The following is a 22,900-nucleotide window of genomic DNA, read 5'->3' as shown; positions in this document are numbered from 1 at the left end:
GAATATGCAAGTTCTACTGAATACACTAATAAACTAGGGCAATGTATGACATTTCAGAGTTGTTTTTAAATCGGGAAGTTGCAAGTTATTTTGTTTATGGTTGCTGGCAACATTTTTTTTAATAATATCTTGTTCATAATCTATTCATTACAGTTACTCGTTTCATTAATGAAGGTTTTCTTTTCAATGGATTGTAGGCTCCATTTCAGCCATTTGTGGTTAAACTATATCTTATTCTAACAACCCCTAAAATTCTTACTTCAGTTTCTGGTGGTAATCCACAATTGATGTCTCAATAGAAAGTCTTTAGCCAACCCAAACTAACAGAATCGAGAGCTCAATCTGGTTCAATTTAAATTGAATCTCAGCTGGTCAAACCTATGTTGTGCATCCAGCAATGATGCAGTCACGAGCACAAAAACAAATTTCAAGACACTTGTTTATATAAAATTGAAATTACAGGAGTTAATTCAACATAATCTGGGATATATCCAATGGTGCCAACTGCTCAGATTCCAATTACTCTCTCTCATATTTTACGTTTTAGAATGTTTATTCAATTTGTTTTTAAAAATGTTTTCCTCTCACGTCAAAAGTCACTTGGGGCAAATATTTCACGTTCTGATTAATTACAGCTATCATTTGAGACCATTTAAATAGAATGAAATTACTTTGTGTATTTAAGAGAAGATGGTTTCTCTTGTCCCGGCCAATGATCCCCATTTGTTTCATGGCTGTGCTCAATTGGGCTGTCACATTCGCCTATCAATAGTTACTACATTTCACAGTAAAATGCCGTGAAGCATATTCCCCCAGCGTGAAAGGGTTATACCAAACACAAGGATTATCATCTCCCCCAAAAAATACACTTTTTTAGAAAATCGATAAACTCAAGCTGTAACATAACTGAAGGTGCATTATCAAATTCACTGAAGTACAGAACCATAATTTGTCTAATTTTATATTCTACAGTACAGTTCTTTCCTAAATACATTCTACACATTTATTGTTCAGCTTTATAAATGTACCTCTAGTCCATTCTCTCTGCGTAGCTCCTCAGCATTCAGTGCTGAACAATTGACAGTGTGGAAAGCCAATTCAGTGGCAGCTGGCAATAGAGAAACTTTGGAAAATAGCTGATCATCTGATATTTCCATGGTAATGGTCTTGATCAACATTGGGTAACCCGCATATTTATAGGGCTGTAAATCTAAGAAAAATGCAATTTATGAGAAAATTCTAAACAGAACAAATTGACCATAAGACCTAGGAGCAGGAGTAGGCCATTCAGGCCCCTCGAGCCTGCCCCGCCATTTAATAAGATCATGGCTGATCTTCTAACCTAATTCCATTTACCCGCCCTATCCCATATCCCGTATTCCCTCTATCCTTTAGAAATCTATCAATCTCAGTCTAGAATATGTTCGGGTGGCCATGATGGCAGTTGAATGTGTTAGTTCGTTTGCTGTGGATGACTGGCTGCAGAACCATTTATTTAACAGCCTTCTGAGGCAGAGAATTCCACAAATTCACTACCCTCTGAGGGAAGAAATGTTTTTCTCAACTCAGTTCAAAAAGACTGACCCTTAATCTGGAGACTATGACCCCTAGTTTTAGATTCTTCAACCAGGGGAAACAGTCTCATGGCATCTACCCTATCCAGACCCTTAAGAATCTTAGAGGTTTCTATAAGATCACCTCTAATTCTTCTATATTCTAGAGAATATAGGCCTAGTTTATTCAACCTCTCCTCATAGGTCAACCCCCTCATCCCAGGAACCAACTTAGTGAATCTACGATGCACCCCCTTTAAGACAAGTATGTCCTTTCTTAAATGAGGAGACCAAAACTGCACACATTATTCCAGGTGCAGTCTCACCAAGGCCTTATGCAACTGCAGCAAGACGTCCCTACACTTGTACTCTAACCCTTTTGCAACGAACGCCAACATGCCATTAGCCTTCCTAGTTGCTTGCTGTACCTGCATACTAACTTTTTGTGACTGGTGTATAAGGATACCCAAATGCCTCTGAACACTAACACTACCTAGTCTCTCCCCTTCTAGAAAATAATCTACTTAAATTGCTAACAGTTGCATTTACCTGATGCAATTTAAACTTGAAACATCTAGTTCTGATAAATCAATCAAATGGTGTAAGTGCCCAAGCCCATCTTGGAGCTATCTTAGCTTGCAATGCAATTGTGAGAACAAAGTGTCCAGCATAACCTACTTGAATTCAAATACAAAGTGATTCAGGATCACAAGCCAGATTCACAAAATGACAGCTTCTTCCCCCAATGAGCCACCATCATTATTTGTCAAGTCTTGGGGGGAAAAAGAATCAAGTCTGTCCCACAGATCTGGAATTTGTCTGGTGGCAGAATTCAAATCTTGGGTTTGCTATTATGTACACCATTAAAAGAGGTTATAAAGCAGAAACATTCAAGGCTGGAATTCCGAGACCCTGATTTATTTTGAAGTTGCACATAAACCAGTCATAAGTTGGTTCACTATATTAACATTTTTCAGATTCTATATCTTCGACTGTGCAAAATGATGGCTATGGGTCAGTGAAGCTAATTTGTATGATTTCAGAAGGCTGGTGTATTGGGCATTGTACTATTGCAATATGTCCAGGATTTGACAAGACAGACTGGGCACAGTCATGAACTGTTCTAATGGGGTAGAAATCAGGCATTTGTCTAGAGCAGGGATGGCCAACTTGCGTCATCAGATCAAGCATGTGAGTTGGCCATCCCTGGTCTACATGAGAGCTTCCTCTCCATCCTCCTGTTTGGGAACTTAATTCCTGGTATGTGCTGGATTGTAAATTAGGTTACAATCCCTGCCTTATATCTACAGTCCTAGGAAAAGAAACACCCAGGGTAGCACTTTGACCTCACAAGATCGCTCACCACCCTTGGGAGGTTTTGCACCCTCCCCATTTCTACTCTGGTGACAGTCTTAACAATCTGATGAAAATTAAAGAAAGTGTGTTTACACAATGTACTGAAGAAGGCAGAGGAGGTGTAGTTACCTTTTTTGTGCCCATTGAAAAGAATACTTTGAGTTTTCAGGATGAGAATGATATTTTCTGGATCAGGTCCATCCACCATTTTCATAGACTTCGAGCACAGAAATTCATAGGCTTTATTCACCTTTTCAAAGATATCCTTTAGAACACAGATATTTTGATTAGATCAGAAAACATTTGATGTTTTGTGAGCAAAATAGTCATAATACTTTAATTGACTGTTTTGCTTAGAACAAATTCATGCAAATTTAAAATAAAAGAAAATCTGTTTCAATATGCTCCCCAACCAATTTGGCTTATTTTAAATGGTATATGAAACACAGGGTGGGGGATCAATACTAGCTATGTAATATATTTTATGTAATATTTTGCACTTCAAATGAATAAAACATTTTCACATATAAAAATAAGTATTTTATTCACAGAACATACCCTGCCTTCAGGATTCTTGTCCGGATGGTATTTCTGTGCAAGCCTGAAGTAGGCTTTTCTTATCTTGCTTTCATCATTTCTACCAAAGAAGTTCAAAACAAAGTTGGGAACAGTTACATTTAGGAAACTCACTTTAATATTCTAAAATGAAGCAATGAAGCATTTAACAATGGGCTAGAAAATGTAAAATTCCAAATTTTAAAGATACTTCAGCAAAATAACAACAAAATTACATTTGTTAAGTGCCTATCACGTCGGGAGGACGTCCCAAGGCGCTGGACAGACAGTTACGGACCCGAGTTGGGGGTCGGGGTGGGGGAGGGTGGAGGGTGGGGAAGCAGGGAGATCGAAAGCACGGTCGAAGAGGAGGGTCTTGAAGGTGGCGAGAGAGGGGGCGAGACAGAGGGACTGCGGGATGGATTTCCAGAGGGTGGGTGCAGAGTGGCGGAAGGCCCACCTGCCGATAGTGGGGCGAGCAAGGCGGGGGTCATGAAACAGGCCGGAGCCCGTTGAGTGGAGGGAGCGAACAGGGTAGTAGGGGGTTAGGAGGTCGGAGAGGTAGGGGGGAGCAAAAAAACTACAAAAAACTGCAAAAGAGAGGTCATCCTCCAGGAGAAAACAAACCATAAAGTCTGGGAGTGGTGCTGCCTTACTATAATACATGAGCAAATGGACTTGGATGATGTCAGACATCTATCCTACAGGAAAGATTCCAGTCTTTATCTCAAGCAAATATTCCTTCAATGAATCTGACACAACTTCAATATAAGCCAATAGAGTATAAACCAATGGCAGTAGAAGATATTAAACACATCATAAAGAATGTTAAATTCAACCTCCATCTATCACCAAATATATACTCACATTCCTTGTCCCTTTGGAAGATTTAAAACGTCAAATGCTTCATCCAAGGACATTGAAGGAGGTTTCTTTTCTACTTCTTTTTTCCAAGCGTCCAGAGTGTCTTTGAGCAATCTTACCTGAAGGCAGATTTGTAAATAATAAAAATCAGGCAGGTGTTAACTAATAAGACACTTATTCTAAACTTAAATTTGATCTTGCTCCAATATACTGGGAACTACTATTACTAATATGCTAGACCTGGTACTATGCATTCTTTATTTGCTACAAATCATTTTCAGGACAACATTTCCTTTGAGAAAAGTAACTATCAACACTTACAGGATCTTTAATAGGCCAGTCGGGGAACCGAACAATATCACAGAGATGCTTAAGATAGTAGATATTACAGAAAAGTTCGTTCTCCAACTGGGGATAGCTGATGACTGGTATAGGACAATACTGGTACAATGCTCTTGTGTTGCTTTGTAGGCGAGGTGTGAAGTCTGCTAAATGGGCAGCAATCTTCTCAATCATTAGACGCCTACAATTGATATAAAAATTTGTGATTAGACTTAACACATTAAAAGCTTCATGTACAGTACCTTCACAGGAATGTTACACTAAGTTAGCTATTTTACATTTAAAAATAAGAGAAATTGTTGGCAATATAAATAACTCACAATAAATTCAGAATGTAGTAGTAATCCTCCACAGAAGATCAAGTTCAAGATCCTCATCCTCACTTTTAAATCCCTTCACAGTCTTGACCAGCCCCACCTAAAACTCTACCAATTGGCTCACTCCCTCGATCCTGTGGGTACTGCCTTGCTTAACGTCCTCCCCCTTGCCTGCCCCACCATTGGCAATCAGGCTTTCAGCCTTTCTGATCCCATTCTCAGGAATTCCTTCCTCTTTGAACATACCTTGGCCCCCGCCCTTCCCCAAACCAAACCCCAGCTCACATGCAAACTGACTACCAAGTGCTTTGGGATGTTTTCCCAATGTGAAAGGTACTATCTAAACACAATTTGTTGTTGATTTGTAATTTGTAATCTGAAACTTCAGCAATTTTGAAAGTATGGATACACAACATTTTTGTTAAATATTTCTGCATACACTGGATCAATAACAAGAACTTGCATATATTTAGTGTCTTTCACACCAGGGGGACACTCCAAGGAGCTGAACAGTGAAGGGTTTGCTGGGGACTGGAGTCAAGAGGGTTGGATCAACATATTAATGTCAAGTCCATATTGGCAATGTTGGCAAGGTAAATATTTAGACAGGCATCAGAAAACAATTTTCATATTCTAATATTCCTTTTCATGAGTTTATCTAATTGCCTTCAAGATAATTTAAAGACTCTTGTTCAACATTCTCAAAATTCTACATTCAATTCACCAGGTGTGTAAAGGATTTGTTTTCTAATCTTCCCTTTAATTCTTTTTCTGACCAACTTAAATGTGTGCCCGCTTGTTACTGACTTGCCAAAGAGTAAATATGACCTATTATGTAACCCAACACAGCCCTCTATAATCCTGAAGAGCTCCACCATATAAATCCTAAAGAAAATGTCCTAACTTCACGTGGGAAGCGTGTGCGGTAGCAATGGCTCAGATTACTGCTTCAACTGAGGATTCCAGAAAAAAATGTCAGTAGCACAGAAAACAATGCTAGAAAATTCAGTCTATTTCCACAGATTGATGAACTGTGACAGATATAGCTGAATGCCCGAAAGAAGAGTTTGAGCTAGTACCTCATTTCATTGCTCCAAATTGCTTCTGGAGTATCAAATTCACCTAGAAAAATCTCTGAAAATTTTTCTGGTTCATAGTTTTCTAAATAACAGACCATTGCTTCAGGAAGAATGTGCCCCAGAACACTTCGCTGCACCAAGTCTTGTCCTTTTGCCTGAATAAACAGGAGGGAAAAAAAGTTACATTTCAAATGCTATTTTCACAATAATTAAAACAATATGCAGTGCTACTCATATAGGATTAAGACATTTTACAAATGGTGTTCTGAATACAGTCTGAATGGGGAGAACAGTTGGATTACAATTTTTTTCCACTCTGTTAAAGTTGTGATATTCCAACCTTTCCAAAGAGGGATTTAAGTAATAAGATACAAAATCTGACATCCCTTTCAATGATTGAAAATATCAAAGAAACAGTTGGAATCAGGGCTAAGAACTTCATAAATCATAGAGCATTCGCCTGGCAAGCGAGAGAACTAGGTTTCATTGCCAGCAGGGCGAAATGTTGGGCAAGTTTCCTTATTCCACACGTCTCTGTTTACCTAGCAGTAAGTAAGAACCCGGTTGTTAGTCGATTGATGGATGGCTTTTCTGGGGTAATAATTCCTATAACCCCGGAAAAGATAATAATAATAAATTGGTCACTTCAATCCATAACTGTGTTTGGGACATTGCTGTGCGCAATTAACTGCTGTGGCTCTCCCACAAAACATAGAGTCAATTCACTTTACAGTATATTCTGTGAAGTGCTTTGAGACGTCTCGAAGATGTCTTGTGATAAGATGCTATATCAAATACAAGGATTATTATTATAATGTGGGTTCTGGACATACTGGTCAGTACAAGATGAAAAATAAACCTGCTTCTAAGAACATGAAAGTGTTATTCCAATAATGCAGAATCTAAGATGTCAAGTTAGATAACTGAATTTTCTTTCATTTATTAGTGAGGACCAGGAGAAATTCAGCACAATGTTTTCCACAAGAAATTAGATGTGTTGTTTGAAATAGTCTTGACTAATATTATTTGAAGCCAAAGGAGCAGGCTTAATTTTCTTTCATTCCATAGTTTGTGCAAAATATATGAAAATATATACAAGACTGGGAAAATAATCCGCTGAAATAATATGAAACCTTTTAGGTTCCAAAAGATTTCTGCAGGAAAATGCGTTGACTGGAGCCATCTCAGTTTACAACTCTAACATTAACTACATCTGAACTTTCACTGAATGTGGCACTGGGAATCAATGAAGACTAGAGATGGAACTATAGAAACTGAGCTAAAGATAAATCCAAAAGGATTAAATACAGTATTAATTATTTGTTCTGAGATTCAGCGCTGAACAATAAGAAACCTTTTTTTAAACAAAACAAGACAGGTAATCGAGCACCAAAAGAAGTTGGAAGATTACGTTTCATAACTAGAATGGTCTAGGCATTCCATGAAATTTAAGTGATCTATATTGGCAATCAATCTTCCACTCTAAAGGGCCAAACCTATACACACCTCAATTCCAAGGTAGTGAAGAAAAATTCTACAATTTTAATCCCATAGGAATCAAGAAAACATATGAACTCATGAGGATAAGGGCAAGTTTAACAGTCAAAATCAACTAGGATCCACATCAAACATTAAGATGTATGGCCACGAAATGTTAACGAATACCAAATAGCCTAAATTGATTGCAGCACAATTTTACACCAACAACAAAATTATATTTGTATAGAGTCTTTCATGTTGGGAGGACTTCCCAAGGCGCTGGATAGTCTGTTTCAGACCCGAACTGGGGGGTCGGGATTGGGAAGGTGGAGGGCGGGACGTCGGGGGAAGGAGAGTGATTGAAGGCACGGTCAAACAGGAGGGCTTGAAGGAGGCAAGGGAAGGGTCGAGGCGGAGGTACTGCAGGAAGGAGTTCCAGATGGTGGGGGCAGAGGGCTCGCCCGACAATGGTGGAGCAGGTGAGGCGGGGGATGTGAAGCAGGCCGGAGCCCGCTAATGGAATGAGAGGGCAGGTTGGTAAGGGGTTAGAAGGTGCAGAGTTAGGGGTGAGCAAGGCCATGGAGGGCTTTGAAGGTGAGGACCAGGATCTTGATCTGTATCCTCTGTGTGATGGAAAGTCAGTGGAGTGGGGAGAGGATGGGGGAGATGGGGTCACAGAGCCTGGTGTGGGAGAGGACATGGGCTACAGAGTTCTGGATGATCTGCAGCCTCTGGACGGAGGAGTTGGGGAGACAAACAAGCAGGGAGTTTGCATAGTCAAACCTGAATGTTATGAATGCGTGTATGAGGGTTTTGGCGTCCTGCGATGGGAGACAGTGGTAGAGAGATAGTTGGGTGTCATCCGCATACATGTGGAAGTTGACCACTGCAGATTATGTCACCAAGAGGGGGCAAATAGATTTTGAAGAGGAGGGGACCAAGGACAGAGACCGAGGAACGCCGCATGAGACGGTGTGGGGTTAGAGGAGAAACCGTTTGTGGAGATGATTTGAGAGGTAAGGATCTGAATTCAAGCACTCAATTGTGTTACTTAAAATGGAATTAGATAGTTGGATGTGAAGACTTTGGGGAAAGAGCAAATGAAATAAATTCAGCAGAGAGCTATCATGATACAGGTACATCCCCCATATAGCATATGTCTGACAAAATACCTATGATAATTCACGTTAAAAGATTAACAATTTCATTGTAAATTTTAAGAAATACTCTGCAATGAACTACCAGGATTTTTCTAAATGTGTCCTCCCTTGAACTCACAGGTATGCATGCTAAATTTCTGCTTGTTTGAGGAGGGGGGAAGAAATGTAATAAATAAAGTCATATGAATTCCAACTAACGTTCTTAAAATAGGCCAGGATCTCCTGCTTTTGTCAAATGACTTGCATCCAAGTCACATTTATGAGAAAAATGGCAAATTTCAAAGCTAACATGTAAATTTCAAATCGGTAACATTTTTTTTAAACGGTAACATGTATTGAAGCTTGTTAATACAAATACAATGTTAAGATACAACTTGTGAGTTCCTTCTTTGCACTGACCTCTTCAGATCTGAATGCCTGTTTCAGGTGAGTATATTTCAAAAACCTAGAGGATAAGAGTGCAGATTTGTAAATTAAATGTTTTTGTAAGTCTGAGTTGGACCAAAGTGTTATTTGAAAGTAAATAAAATGTTTCCACTTTATAAAGTTTTTTCATGAACTCACCTGGCAATAGGCAGCACATTTGAACCCGTGTACATCATAATAAAGAAAAACACACCAGTAAGGTAGAGGCGAGGTAATTGTGGGTTGTCTTGCATAATGTGGTACAGCAAATTGGCAACTTTCTCAACCAGGATAGGATCAAATGTTATTAACAGCTATGAGAGAAAACACATGAATAATTAAGTTTATGTCAGCATCCTAAAGAGCAAAATTCTAAAACGTATTTGTAAAATTAAAGATTACTGCAAACCAGGTGACATTTTGCTACGTTAGAAAAAAAAGAAAGCTTTTTCTTGATCAGCCAGATGTCTGACACAGGCAGAAACCCATCACCATTCCTAAGGGTGTCCAAATTAGAGTTCCATGTATCCCATCTACACATGGACGTTTCAGAGATATTTATTGGAATGCCCGGACAGATACCCAATTCCATAAAATATTAGGCACAAGTTGCCAAAGAGAAATTACACTACCTGAACAATGTGAGAGAGACAGGTATTGTCTGTAAGTAGCCTCTTTATCTTGGGAAGTGGTCGAATAATGGCATTATCCTGATCTCTGAAATATATTAAGGAAAATTATTCAAGAAAATGCTTTGAATAATTAGAATCAGTTACTCTATATATTGCTGTTCATCAATTAGAAAACTAAATAGTTTTACTTTACCGAATATACATTGAAAAAAAATAAAAAGCAGCTTTCAAAAGCTTACTATACAAGTCATTACTGCCTCTGAAGCTTTAAAAATAAGTGTAATAGAAGCTTTGTACCTGCTGGGGAAATATTCACACATGGTGACAAGCATGTTAAGAATCAGAGTAGCAAGGTCAGTCTCATTCAGTACAGCCTGTCCGCTGGCTAATAGACACCACTTCAGCTGTGGAATAGCTTGTAGTGGCCGCCAGCCATCCATACCCTGGGCCCAACAACGAGTCTTTGGTACCAGCACACCCGTTTTCCAAAACTCCTGAATCTAGGCAGAAAACAGGAAAAAAATCACGATAAAACAAAAACTGATTTATTTATATTTGGATATATTTCTCACAAACAAAAACTAGAGTATAGTCCCAGAACATGTGGCTTCCTGTTTAAAGATGATCAGACAGTCTTCCCACAAGCCAGACAGGTTCCGCAGTTAGCTGGCCCTGCTCTAGTAGGAGGTTGAATATATTCCATTTAATTGTCAAGGGAGTAGTCTGAATTAAGTGTGGTCAGGTGAGCTTATGAAGGAAAGGTTATAAATGATGCAGAAGACTGCAAATATTACGTCAACTAAGTGGTCTCCAATCAGGAAGATTTTTTTTGATCAGCAAGGCTTCTGATACATGCAGAAACACATTAACACACACAAGTATCTAAACTACATTGAGTTTTTCACACATACATGCCACCTGCACACAAAAATTCTCTGTGTATCGAATACACATTTTCTCTGGAGGGAGACACCCTATTAGCACAGGTTGGCAAAGAGGTAAGGCTTGGGACCCCAGAATGTGCTGATGTAATGCGGCAGTTCAACTAGCTAAAACAGCAATGCTTGCCATCAAGAGCATTGTCTGACAACCTTGTCTAGTTAGTGCTAACCTCACACTTAGAGCTCTGGGTTAACAAGAGCTGAATGGCAAGAATCACTGCATCAGGTAACCAGTCTGTCCTTTCAAGTCCTGCCAATGAATCAATGTGCCATCAGCAGTGCCTTAACTGTGGACCCACCCGACTGAGGAGTCCTGTAGCTCAGTGGTTAGAGCACTCGCTTTGCAAGCGAGAGACCTGACTTCAATTCCAGGCAGGGCGAAACCTTGGGCAAGTTTCCTTGCTCCACACAACTAATAATAATCCCTCCAAAAAAACAATAATAAATTGGTCATTTTCAATCTACAACTGTTTGTGGGACACTGCTGTGCGCAACTGGCTGCTGCGTTCGCCCACAAATATACAGTCAATTCACTTTACCGTATATTCTGTGAAGCGCTTTGGGACGTCTAGAAGATGTGAAAAGCGCTATATCAAATGTAAGGATTATTATTATTACCACCAAGACCACCATAGAGGGTTGGCTGGAGTCCCAACATTACTGCAAAGTGCATGATCTTGGAGCCAGCTCAGCCCCAAGGAGACCTTGCTTACCTCCCCGCACCCTAAAGAATCACAAGGTTCACTCATGCTGTACAACTACCACAGAATTGCAAACCCAAAATATACCTCTTCAAAGCTATAAGGACCAAGTCTCTCTTTATCTGCATTGCCAAAATACCACTCCTTTTCACTTTCTCTCTTCATATCAGGTGCTGCTTCGATAACATTGCTCTGAAAGATTGAAAAAGGATTATCATTTTTTAAATAAAATATTCTTAAAACATGATTACATGAGGTAACAGCCCTTACCTGCAGTGGTACAGTAGCTCTGCTGGTATGGAGGTGAGCCAGTGTAAGCAAATCCACAAGAATTCGAACTCCATTGGAGTCCATGATTTCCTTCACATTTTTCTGTAAAATTATACATTTCCAATTTTCATTTGAACCATAATTTGCAACACATTTTAAATGATCTTTCTGACAGTAAATGGTCCACATTATGCACAATAACCAACAGTGATAGCTTTGAAATTTTGCTCATATGATACTTACCTTGTTAAGAATCAGTTTGTGTAGGAAAAGAATGAGTCTGTCTCGCTCCAATCGGTCTGTGCACTGTAAAAGCAAAGTTCGCAAATAATTTGTAATTTGAATATAACCTTACAAGAGATACCAGCATGAATTTAGACAACTGTAGATTTAATATCATGGAATTGTGTTAGGATCAACTGTATTTGTGAAATCCTTTTAGGACAATTTATCAACACAACTGATTTGGTGCAGCATTATTTCAATTTTTTTTCATAACTGGTTACATAAACTTACTACAGATAATTATACCAATCTCAGTTAGTCATAGTTCTATAATAGGATATGCAAATAGGGGAATAGTCTGAACTAAGTGTGGTCAGATGAGCACTCAGCCTCTGACGGAAACATTATAAATGATGCAGAAAATTGCATAAAAGCAGCATCACCAATTGTTGCGCATCCCAATACTTACTCCCAACAATATATAATTACACATCATGCTTGGAATGCTAATAACACTATATTAAATTCTACTCTCCAGCTGACCTGGAGAATTTAGACATTGACACAGCTAGTGTTCCAGTGAACATGTTAAGAATCATCTTGGATTCTTAAAGCTCTTAAAGATGGTAAAAACACCCAGAATATCAAAGCATTTGACAATTAGAGGTGGTTTCAACCAGAGATAGAAAGACAAGTCAGCAGGAAGCCAAATGAGCAATACTCAGGCAAAAAGCAGTACAAGATGGAGTCAATCAAAAAAAAAAGGCAAATCTTCAAACGTAGAATTATATAGACTGTAGGTACAGTACACAACAATGAATGAATCATCAGATTGAATGTGGCAGAAAATTAATGGTCAGAACTATTGTGCATGATGGAAAGGCAAAGTATACCTGAGCGGGAGATAATCACCTGACCAAAATAGCAACAACAAAATACATTTGTACAGCAACTTTCACATCAAGGGGACATCCCAAGGCACTGGACAGTCAGGGATCTGGACCCGACCTGGTGGTTGGGATCAGGAGGGGTGGAAGATAGGGGTAGGAGGGTGACCGAAGGCATGGTTGAAGAGGAAGGTCTTGAGATGGGCCTTCCTGCCACCTCCCTCCACAAGCTGCAGGTCATTCAGAACTCTGCAGCTCGTGTACTGTCCCGCACCAGGCTTCGCGACCACATCACTCCCATCCTCGCTCACCTCCACTGGCTCCCCATCCCCCAGAGGATCGAATTCAAGATCCTCATCCTCACCTACAAGGCCATTCACGGCCTTGCTCCCTCCTACCTCTCCAACCTACTATCCCCCTACCTACCTGCCCGTACCCTCCGTTCCTCTGGCTCTGGTCTGCTCCACGTCCCCGCCCCAACCGCCCTACCATCGGTGGTCGGGCCTTCAGCCTCTCAGCCCCCAGGCTCTGGAACTCCATCCCCAGTGCCTTCGCCGCCTCCTCCCTTTCCTCCTTCAAGGCCGGTCTCAAAACCTTTCTCTTTGACCGTGCCTTCAGCTCCCCTCTCAACTCTCTTCCCCCTCCTCGCTCCCTCCCTTCCCTCCCCTCACCCTGACCATTTCCCCCTCCTCGCTCCCTCCCTTCCCTCACCCTGACCATTTCCCCCTCCTCGCTCCCTCCCTTCCCTCCCCTCACCCTGACCATTTCCCCCCTGCTCGGGTCATAACCCAACTGTGCAGCGCCTTGGGACGTCCTCCTGACGTGAAAGGCGCTTTATAAATGGAATCTTGTTGTTGTTGTTGTTGAAGGAGGCAAGAGAGGGAGCGAGGCAGAGGGACTGTGAGATGGAATCCCAGAGGCTGGGGGCAGAGAGGCTGAAGGCCCACCCACCAATGGTGAGGCGGGCAAGGAAGGGGAACGTGAAGCAAGCCGGAGCCCGCTGAGTGGAGGGAGCGCACAGATTGGTTTGGGTTTAGGAGGTCACAAAGGTATGAAGGAGCAAGGCCGTGGAAGGCTTTGAAGGTGAGGACTATGATATTGTACTGTATTCTCTAAGTGATGGGGAGCCAGTGGAGCTGGGCGGGGATGGGGGTGATATGGTCACAGGGCCTGGTGCGGGAGAGGATAGTTCTTAAAGGACTCCCTCAACCCCTGCAATCTTTTTGTGAACATGTTCCCTGAACTAGCTAACCACACATCAGTCCTCATCATATCCCTTCCTCATGGATCCTCGCTAACTCGATAGGAGTGCTCTCTTAAATTTGCAACTGTTGCCAATTAAATTGTTCAACATTCTGGGAACAAGGAGTGTGTCTCAGGGGTCATCTGCCAATCAGTTCAGTTACAATGCAAGTCAATCTGGCTCAATTGGTACCACTCTTGCCTCAGAGCCAGAAGGTTGCGGGTTCAAGCTTTGACAGGACTTTGCACTCAATCGAGGCCGACAATCCAGTGTTAGGGGTGTGCTGTATTATAGGGATAAAACATTAAACCATCTGGCTGTTCTGATGGATGCTAAAGATCTCATAGTAATAAGCGCTCTGGGACGCTGCCCTGCGTGAGGGGCGCAATATAAATGCAAGTTGTTCTAATATTCAAAAAGAAAAGGGAGTTTCTCCGAGTGTCCTAGCGGACAATCCCGCAAATAAAATTGGTCATTCAATTTCATAGCAGTTTGTGGGACATTTCTGTGTGCAATTCAAAAAATAAAGTTTCTTCAACAATCCCCCAGATAAAATTGTACAAGGCTGTTTGTCGCACATTGCCGCGTGCAAATTGAGTGACGTGTTCACCTACAAAATACTGTCAATACACTTTACAGTATAATCGTGAAGTGTTTTGAGACATCCTCCTGACGTGAAAGGTGCTGTAGCAAATGTAATGATCAATTAATAAAGATTAATAGATTTCAAGAAAAATGTTGCACAGCAAAATCATGCACATCCTTCTGTAAAACAGCACATAAAACACTAAGCACTCAGCCAGAATCTTGCTTCCAACAAGAATCATTGAGCTGCGGGATGTCGAATCAGTCTAATGGCATTTACAATATGCCTGAAGCTGCACTGCGTACCAGGCTTGATTGAAAGGCAAATCTACGTCAAGGCAAATACTACTCCAGCTCATTGGAATTCCTCAAGGACAGAAATTCCCTACAGCCCAGTGAGTAAGGCTGTTGCAGCACTAGTTCATACAACTAGAAAGAGTTGAATCCTAATTTGTTGAACAAGCTGATACTCTATGCCAAAAGCTTTGGAATGGGACAATATGAGCTATATTTCCTGTTCCATCACCATCCAGACATCTGCTAAAGGTGTGCAGGCTGGGCAAGGATAGGATCAGGCTTGGCTGTGATGGCCTGCCCTCCATGGTCAAATAGCCTGTTGATATTCATCATCATCTCATTAGTGGTCTCAATCAAGACCCTGTACCATTTCTTCATGAATAAGCCCATGAGGAAATGGTTCATAACCTTATGATTAGCAAGGTTCAGCCTTACAGATGGATACAAAAATACGTCTTGTGGGAAAATTAGATGGGTTCTCTACATATTGATGCCCTACACTTTACTGAATGAATTATCCTAGGTAACTACACTAACTTTGACAATAACCTAAACTGCAAAGGTCTTGAAATGTGGAATTAATGTGCAATGTCCAGAAATCTGGCAATACAGATTTGTGTGGATGAAAATATCAGCTTTTGGTCATGTGAACCTTAATGGTATATAATCTTATCCAATTACCCAATATTTTGGCCATTTCTCTAACTATAAACTAATGAACAATTTGCTTTATAAATTTAAAGGAGATTGAAATGGTACAATAGAGTGACTATAGTTCAGAATGCTCCTACTATTACTTGTCCGCTGTGCCAACACAATAATTTTTCTCAATTACAGCCAACCATTTAAACAAATTCAATGAATATTGAATTAACACTGCAGATACCCAGCAACAGGCAGAAATGGTGCAGCATCATTGAAAATCATAGAACTATTAAAGACCCATGATTAGTACATCTCAACAACAGGAGCCATTTAACATTTAAAAGGGAACTGAACATCTAAAAAGCATGTAGAGAAAGCGCAGGAAGTTAGGAATAGGATTAGCTCCAGTGGAGGAGACACAGGGGTACAGTAGGACCAAAGGGAAAGAGGGAAACGGTTGAAGAACCATATGTCAGGCACTTCCTTGGTTTCAATCTTAGAGAGAGTATAATTTTCACTAAGAACACGGCCTAATATGCAGCTCAGCTCAGTTTGTAAAGCTATAAACAAATTAAATATGAAAGATTTGTAATGCTCACCCTGTCCAACATTCCAATAATGTATTTTGTATCACTGAATGGTCCTATTTCCTCATAGCATTTGCCGTAAACAATTGTCAAAGCTTGTAAACATAAACACTTCATATTCACTTTAGGGGTAAGTAAGAAGCGATGATACAACTCATTGAAAAATTCATACCTGTAACAATAAATGCACATATTGAAAAAGAGCAAGATAAAACATGCAATGTAATGAAGCAGAACAATGTCAGAAGGAACACAAGTCTTACGATCTCTTGATTGCACCAGTCTCTTCATTTTCATCTTCTTCTAACAAAAGGCGTAGATAATAATCCCCAATTTTGATTTCATCCACAAGGCACTCGTACTTAACCTGATATATAAAAATAAAAACATGCTGAATTTTCACACCATTGATGAACCATATCTTGTCCACTAGGTCATGTACAATAGTAGAGCAAATATGCAGCAGTATACTGAGATGTAACAAATATATTCACATAGCAGCTTTCATGTTGGGAGGACATCCCAAGGCACTGGACAGTCCTGGGTTTGCACCTGAGGTGAGGGAGTAAAAATGGCCAAAAGTATAGTCAGAGAGGATGATGGATGGAGGTCAACCTCGAAAGAGGTAAGGGAAGGAGCAAGTCAAAGCCGGGCTAAAGGCCAGGCATTGCTGTACACTACCATCTACAGAAGTAGAATATATATACACTATATATAAAAAACGTTATCAAAATGCAGTGATTTCTGATCCGCAACATTGCCAGACTCCATCACTGCCTTTCCCCTCAGGCTGCAGAAACCCTCTCCCACACATTCGTCATATCAAGGCTCGACTACAGAAACTCCTTTCTCATCGGCCTCCCCAACTCTTCCCTTTATAAGCTACAGATCTCAAAACTCTGCAGCTCGTGTACTCTCACGCACCAGGCTCCGTGACCCCATCACTCCCACTCTCGCCCGATTCCACTGGCTCCCCATCCCCCAAAGGATCGAATTCAAGATCCTGGTCCTCACTTTCAAGGCCATCCATGGCCTCCTACCTTTCTGACCTGCTGGCTCCCTACCAACCTGCCCACTCCCTCTGTTCAATGGGCTCCGGCCTGCTCCATGTCTCCCGCCCGACCATCGGTGGCCGGGCTTTCAGCCTCTCTGCCCCCACACTCTGGAACTCCATCCCATGGTCCCTTCGCCTCGCTTCCTCCCTTGCCTTCTTCAAGGCCAGTCTCAAGACCCTTCTCTTCGATCATGCCTTCAGTTGCCCTCCCACCTCTCTGCCTTCCCTCACCCCTACACCATCCCTCCCCCATGCTCAGGCCCCGACACCTGACTGTTCAGCGCTTTGGGACATCCTCCCAGCATGAAAGGCGCTCTATAAATGTAATTTTGTTGTTCCTGGTGCGTGTGTATACAAAACCAACTAAGCCTAGAGAATGGATGTGATGCCCCTAACATGGATGAAAAATGGCCAAATGGATGATTACCATTGACTGAAAGTACCTGTGAAACGTACGCAATTAAGGAGAAGAGATACCAGTGATAGCCACCTCTGTGGAACTATACACCAATAAGAGGGTAGGGGGGTTTCAAGGACACGTGAAGGCTGGCAAATTTTAGGTGAGCTTATACCCCTTGTTATTCAAGAGTGATTTTAACTAACCGTTAAACTGAATCTGGGTCATCGGATCACTCACGATATCTTTACTGTGGCCGATCAACCATAAATAATGACTTATTTGATTGCAACCAAGTAGGCAATACTAGAAGTCTTCTCAGATCTAATAATTCATACCAAATCCAAATAGACAAGTTATGCTGCTGAGTCACAGAAACTGCAACACACCATTCCATGACATAAATTCCATCACCTCTTGTAATCAAACCTCACTGCCTTCCTACCATATCCTTTTCGATTTTCCAAGCATCTACTCACTACCTTGTTTAATCTATTAATTGATTCCACAAATGGTTAAAAGCAAGGTGGACTTGAAGCAGATTAACCTTCATCTACACCATCATCACCTCCCACCTTGACTATTCCAATGCCCGCCTTGCCAGTCTCCACTATCCATAAACATAACACGAGTTTTGAACAAGTTCTACTCACCCACACTAAACCCCAATCATACCAGTCCTTGCCAGGCTCCATTGGTTCATCACTGAGAGGATTTGGAAATGAATCCGTTCTCTTGCCTACAAATCCCTTCACACCCTGCACCTCCCTACCTTCTGACCTGCTTTCTCCACACTCCACAACCCACTACCTCTGCTCAGCTGGCTCTGGCCTCCTGCTTATCCCTTCCTCGCCACCATCAACAGCCGTGCTTTCAGCCATGAGGCCATGAAGCTTTGGAACTCTGCTCCTCAATTCCTCCACCATGCCCCCATCATCCCTGCTTTTAGATCACAACTGAAAACCTTCCTCTTCGACTTTGCTTCGACTTTAGCCACTACCACTCTATTTCAAACTTGCCCTTCATTGACAAAGTCCTTGAACGCGTTGTTGCCAATCAACTTCGCGCACAGCTCTCCTCCCACTCTCTCTTCGAACCACTCCACTCCGGTTTCCTCCCTGCCCACAATACAGAGACTGCACTTGTGAAAGTCTCAAATGGCATCCTCTCTATCTGTGACCAGGGCTCCCTCTGCCTCCTTGTCCTCCTGGACCTCTCCGCCACTTTCGACAGTCAATCATGCCGTCCTTCTCCACTGCCTTTCCTCTGTCATCCACGTCAGTGGGACTACACTCGCCTGGTTCGAGTCCTACCTCACGAACCGCCAGCAGTACATCTGCACAAACGGCTTTTCCTCCCGCTCTTACCCGGTTACCTGCGGGGTACCCCAAGGATCCATCCTTGGCCCCCCCCCTCTTCCTAATCTATATGCTCCCTCTTGGGGATGTCATCCGCAGAAATGGGGTACACTTCCACATGCATGCGGACGACTCCCAACTCTTTTTCCACCTCACTTTGCGACCCCCAGTCCCTGATGTACTGTCTGCCTGCCTGTCAGATATCAGGAGCTGGATGAACGCGAATTTCCTTCAGGTAATTTTGGAAAGATGGAAGCCATACTCTTTGGCTCTCGTCAACGTCTAAAATCGCATGGTTCTCACTTCCTCCACCTACCCGTCCTCCCCCTAAAAATTCTCCGAACCCGTACGCAACCTGTGGAAGGTGACACTAAATGTACCATCAGCCTACAAAGGTTATACGACCCTGACGACGTACATGGTTGGTTCACGTGATAGATAATTGAAGCATGTACACAGTGTTGCCACATAGTCTTATACAGTGGTCTTATTCAAGGTCTTTACACAAAGTCTCAGACATTCTAACCTTTTCCCAGACTAGAAGAGATGATTGCTTAAAACCAGATGGCTCCACTCTTCAGGGTTGGGTAAGATCACATGACTGATATGAGTGTGTGAAACTATAGCAGACAAAGGAAAACTGTTCATTGTTATAATTGGATGTAAAAATGCTGCAGAATTGTCACGGGTTATAGTAAGGAATTATGATCGGTTGTAAAATGCCGCATAATCAGACAAGATATAAGATTTGTCCTTATTCACTCGGTGGAAGTACCATCTCGGATGACTTGGGAACCTGATTGGGTGCTTCCCTTTACCGGTAAGCTTGTAATTAAGCTTGTAATAAAGCCTGTACTGATTACTGTTCATTGTTTGTGTGGTCTATGGTTTTATTCCACGACAAACCTAGACGTCAGGTTCAAACTCCAATTATCCTTCCTCCCCCACATCCGGTCCCTCACCAGCACCGCTTTCTTCCACCTCTGACGCATCGCCCGTCTCTGCCAATACCTCACTCCAAAAGCCGCCGAAACCCTGGTCCATGCCTTTGTCACCTCTTGGCTGGACTATTCAAATGCCCTCCTCGCCGGTCTCTCTCCTCCACTACCATTCATAAAATCCAGATCAATCCAAAACTCTGCCGCCCGCATTCTTACCCGCACCAAACTCTGCTCCCCGATTACCCCAGTCCTTGCCAGACTGCACTGGGTGCCTGTCCCAGAGAGGATCGACTTCAAGATCCTCACTCTTATCTTCAAATCCCTTCACTCCTCTGCACCCCCCCTATCTCTCTGACTTCTCTCCTCACAATAGTGCCCGTTGTCTTCGCTCCACCAGGTCTGGCCTCCTCCTTGTCCCCCGAATCCTCCACTCCACCATAGGCGGCCGTGCCTTCAGCCACTACTCCCCAATGCTCTGGAACTCCCTTCCTCACTCCCTTCGCCTCGCGCCCTCTCTTCCTATTTTCAGGTCTCGGCTGAAGACCTCTCTTTTCGACCGCGCCTTTGGTCACCTTCATCCCCCTCCCCCTGGCTCAGCCCCGGGATCCGTTAATGTGAAGCACTGTGAGACGCCGTCTGGCGTGGAGGGCACTATATAAATCCAAGTTGTTGTTATTGCTGCTTACGGTCACCTCCTCCCTCCCTCCGGCTCAGCGTAAGGCTACACCACTTCTATGTTCTGAGGCTGCCCTGCATGAAGGGCACTAGATAATAATAATCCTTGCATTTGATATAGCACTTTTTACGTCTTCTAGATGTCTCAAAACACTTCACAGAATATACTATAAAGTGACTTAACTGTATACTCGTGGACGAAATGCGGCAGTCAAATTGCGCGCAGCAGTGTCCCACAAACAGTCGTGGATTGAAGTGACCAATTTATTATTGGTTTTTTTCTTTAGGGATTATTATCAGGCGTATGTTGGAGTAAGGAAACTTGCCCAAGGTTTCGCCCTGCCGGGAATCGAACCCAGGTCTCTCGCTTGAGAGGCAAGTGCTCTACCACTGAACTACAGGACTCCACAGGACTCTATAAATGCAAGTTGCTGTGGTTGTTACAAACTTCAACTAGGACAGCAATTAAATTTTTCTTACTTCAAATTCTTGGTGATTCCAAGAAATGACACTAACGCTACCAAGTTCTCGGTCAATGTTAAATGCCCTCATCTCCGCCTCAAATGCATCTCTCAATTCTTCTCTTGTCTTGTAATTCCAAATCAAGTTGGACTTGGCATGATCCATCTGAAATCTGTAAGAGGGGGGGAAATATCAGTTTGCAAGATATTTAAAACATACAATTTAGACTAGTTTTTTTAAATGAAAAATCTTAAAGGGTGGGAAAAGTAACATTTCAACGTAATCCATTTTAAATAAAGTATTTGTACCAGGGCAAAGATTAAATTATCCTCTCTTTCCATGGAGTTATCACAGAATCTCCACAACTGTATAAATTCAGTGTTAAAATCAAAGGATTAAAAGTAGAAAAAATACAATTATTAAAGAGAGAAAGAAGCAATTTATCCGCAGTCAGGCGAATTTAAAATCAGCAATGAAAAAATTACTAGAATCCATCATCAGTGCACTCTTAAATTGCAAGGTACCAATTCCCCAGCCAAATTTCAAACAAATGATTGATCGGTCATTGTGTAACATTGCTTATGAAGATTGGCTACCAAATTTGCCTACCAAACCATCTATACACTTCAAAGAGCAGCTCCTATGATAAGTCCTTCACAACTGACCCATTGTGACACCTGTGACAGTAATAGAATCAGTAATTTGGAAAGATCTCAAATGATTCATATGTAATTGGTATCAGGTATAGTGATAACTTGCCGACAACATGGCACCCATTTGTGCACAGCAAAATCCGACAGTCATGAGATATCTGAAGGATTAGTACAAGCAAACAAAACTGCAAAGGCCTTACTTGTAGTAGAAGAGTTCCCAGTTAGCTTCAATTTTAATCCTTTGTCGTCTCTTTCTCAAAACAACTGGTTTTTGGTTTGGATTCTACAAGAAATGAAATAGCTTTTAAACAAATTAGTTTTTAAATAAGAAAATTAAAATTATGGTCCCAACTGATATGACTTATGTGAGTTTTACTATATATAATATATTACATCCACACCACCAGATTACCTTGTAATAATTAAAGACAGTCAAATTCTACAATATACAGATACACTGCACAAAATAACCTTGCATGCTAGTAGATGAAGCAACAACTCCATTTAAAGGCTGCACACATTTTAAAATGCTAAGAAAACAATTTAATGCCCCATCTTCATAGATTCATTCATAGATTCATAGAATGTTACGGCACAGGAGGCCATTCAGCCCATCGAGTCTGTGCCAGTTCCTTGACAGAGCAAGTCACTTTCACTAACCCCAATCACCAGCTTTCTCCCCATAACCCTGCAAACACCTTCCAGTCCCAAACACAGCTTCATTGAATATCAACTTGCGTCAGAAGTGCCAATTGAATTGTACAAAATAGTTAAAGTTGATCAAGAGCTCATTTACATAGTTCTTCAAGTGCAATGCTATATTACCTACTCAAATAGGTATTTTTTCTGAATAGTTTATCCTCTACATGCCCAAAACCATGCTCATTGAAAATATTCTCAATTCATGACATTATATTATCTATCCCAATACCACAGAAAAACCTTCTATATTGATCAGTTTTTTTCATTTCAATTGAGAACATTTACATTCTCAAAATTAAATGTTATTCACATACCAAATCAGAGAGTGTTTACCCTCCACAGGAATGGATTATGCCACAGTGCCTTATACCTTAAGTGTTAATGTGTCAAGAAGAACAGTGCAAACCCAAACAGACAATTAGTAAAAGGGACAAGGGATACTACTTGATTTGGCCAGGATATAAATGTAGTCTGGGACAACTTGAATATTGGCCAATAAGGTGCCCAGAGAAAGTGAAATATCCTGAGAAATTAT

At 41.5% G+C, this 22,900-nt stretch overlaps 1 protein-coding gene across 1 annotated transcript in view; it reads right to left on the bottom strand.

Annotated features, from left to right (window-relative positions):
- The window catches only part of LOC103183385 (dnaJ homolog subfamily C member 13), an 82,780-nt gene that overhangs the window by 17,476 nt on the left and 42,404 nt on the right, over positions 1 to 22,900 (bottom strand). The window contains 17 exon segments of the mRNA XM_007900835.2: positions 1,029 to 1,210; positions 3,039 to 3,174; positions 3,468 to 3,546; positions 4,332 to 4,447; positions 4,650 to 4,851; positions 6,067 to 6,221; positions 9,105 to 9,150; positions 9,270 to 9,424; positions 9,743 to 9,827; positions 10,040 to 10,242; positions 11,472 to 11,576; positions 11,655 to 11,756; positions 11,898 to 11,960; positions 16,136 to 16,295; positions 16,387 to 16,490; positions 21,029 to 21,182; positions 21,864 to 21,946. Of these exon segments, the coding sequence (XP_007899026.2) occupies positions 1,029 to 1,210; positions 3,039 to 3,174; positions 3,468 to 3,546; positions 4,332 to 4,447; positions 4,650 to 4,851; positions 6,067 to 6,221; positions 9,105 to 9,150; positions 9,270 to 9,424; positions 9,743 to 9,827; positions 10,040 to 10,242; positions 11,472 to 11,576; positions 11,655 to 11,756; positions 11,898 to 11,960; positions 16,136 to 16,295; positions 16,387 to 16,490; positions 21,029 to 21,182; positions 21,864 to 21,946 (2,130 nt within the window).

This window comes from Callorhinchus milii, unplaced genomic scaffold (genome assembly GCF_018977255.1).
Source record: "Callorhinchus milii isolate IMCB2004 unplaced genomic scaffold, IMCB_Cmil_1.0 Scaffold2, whole genome shotgun sequence".
In the NCBI taxonomy this organism is placed as follows: Eukaryota; Metazoa; Chordata; class Chondrichthyes; order Chimaeriformes; family Callorhinchidae; genus Callorhinchus; species Callorhinchus milii.
Note: the sequence above shows the minus strand (reverse complement) of the source record. Positions and strands in the feature narration are given on the sequence as shown.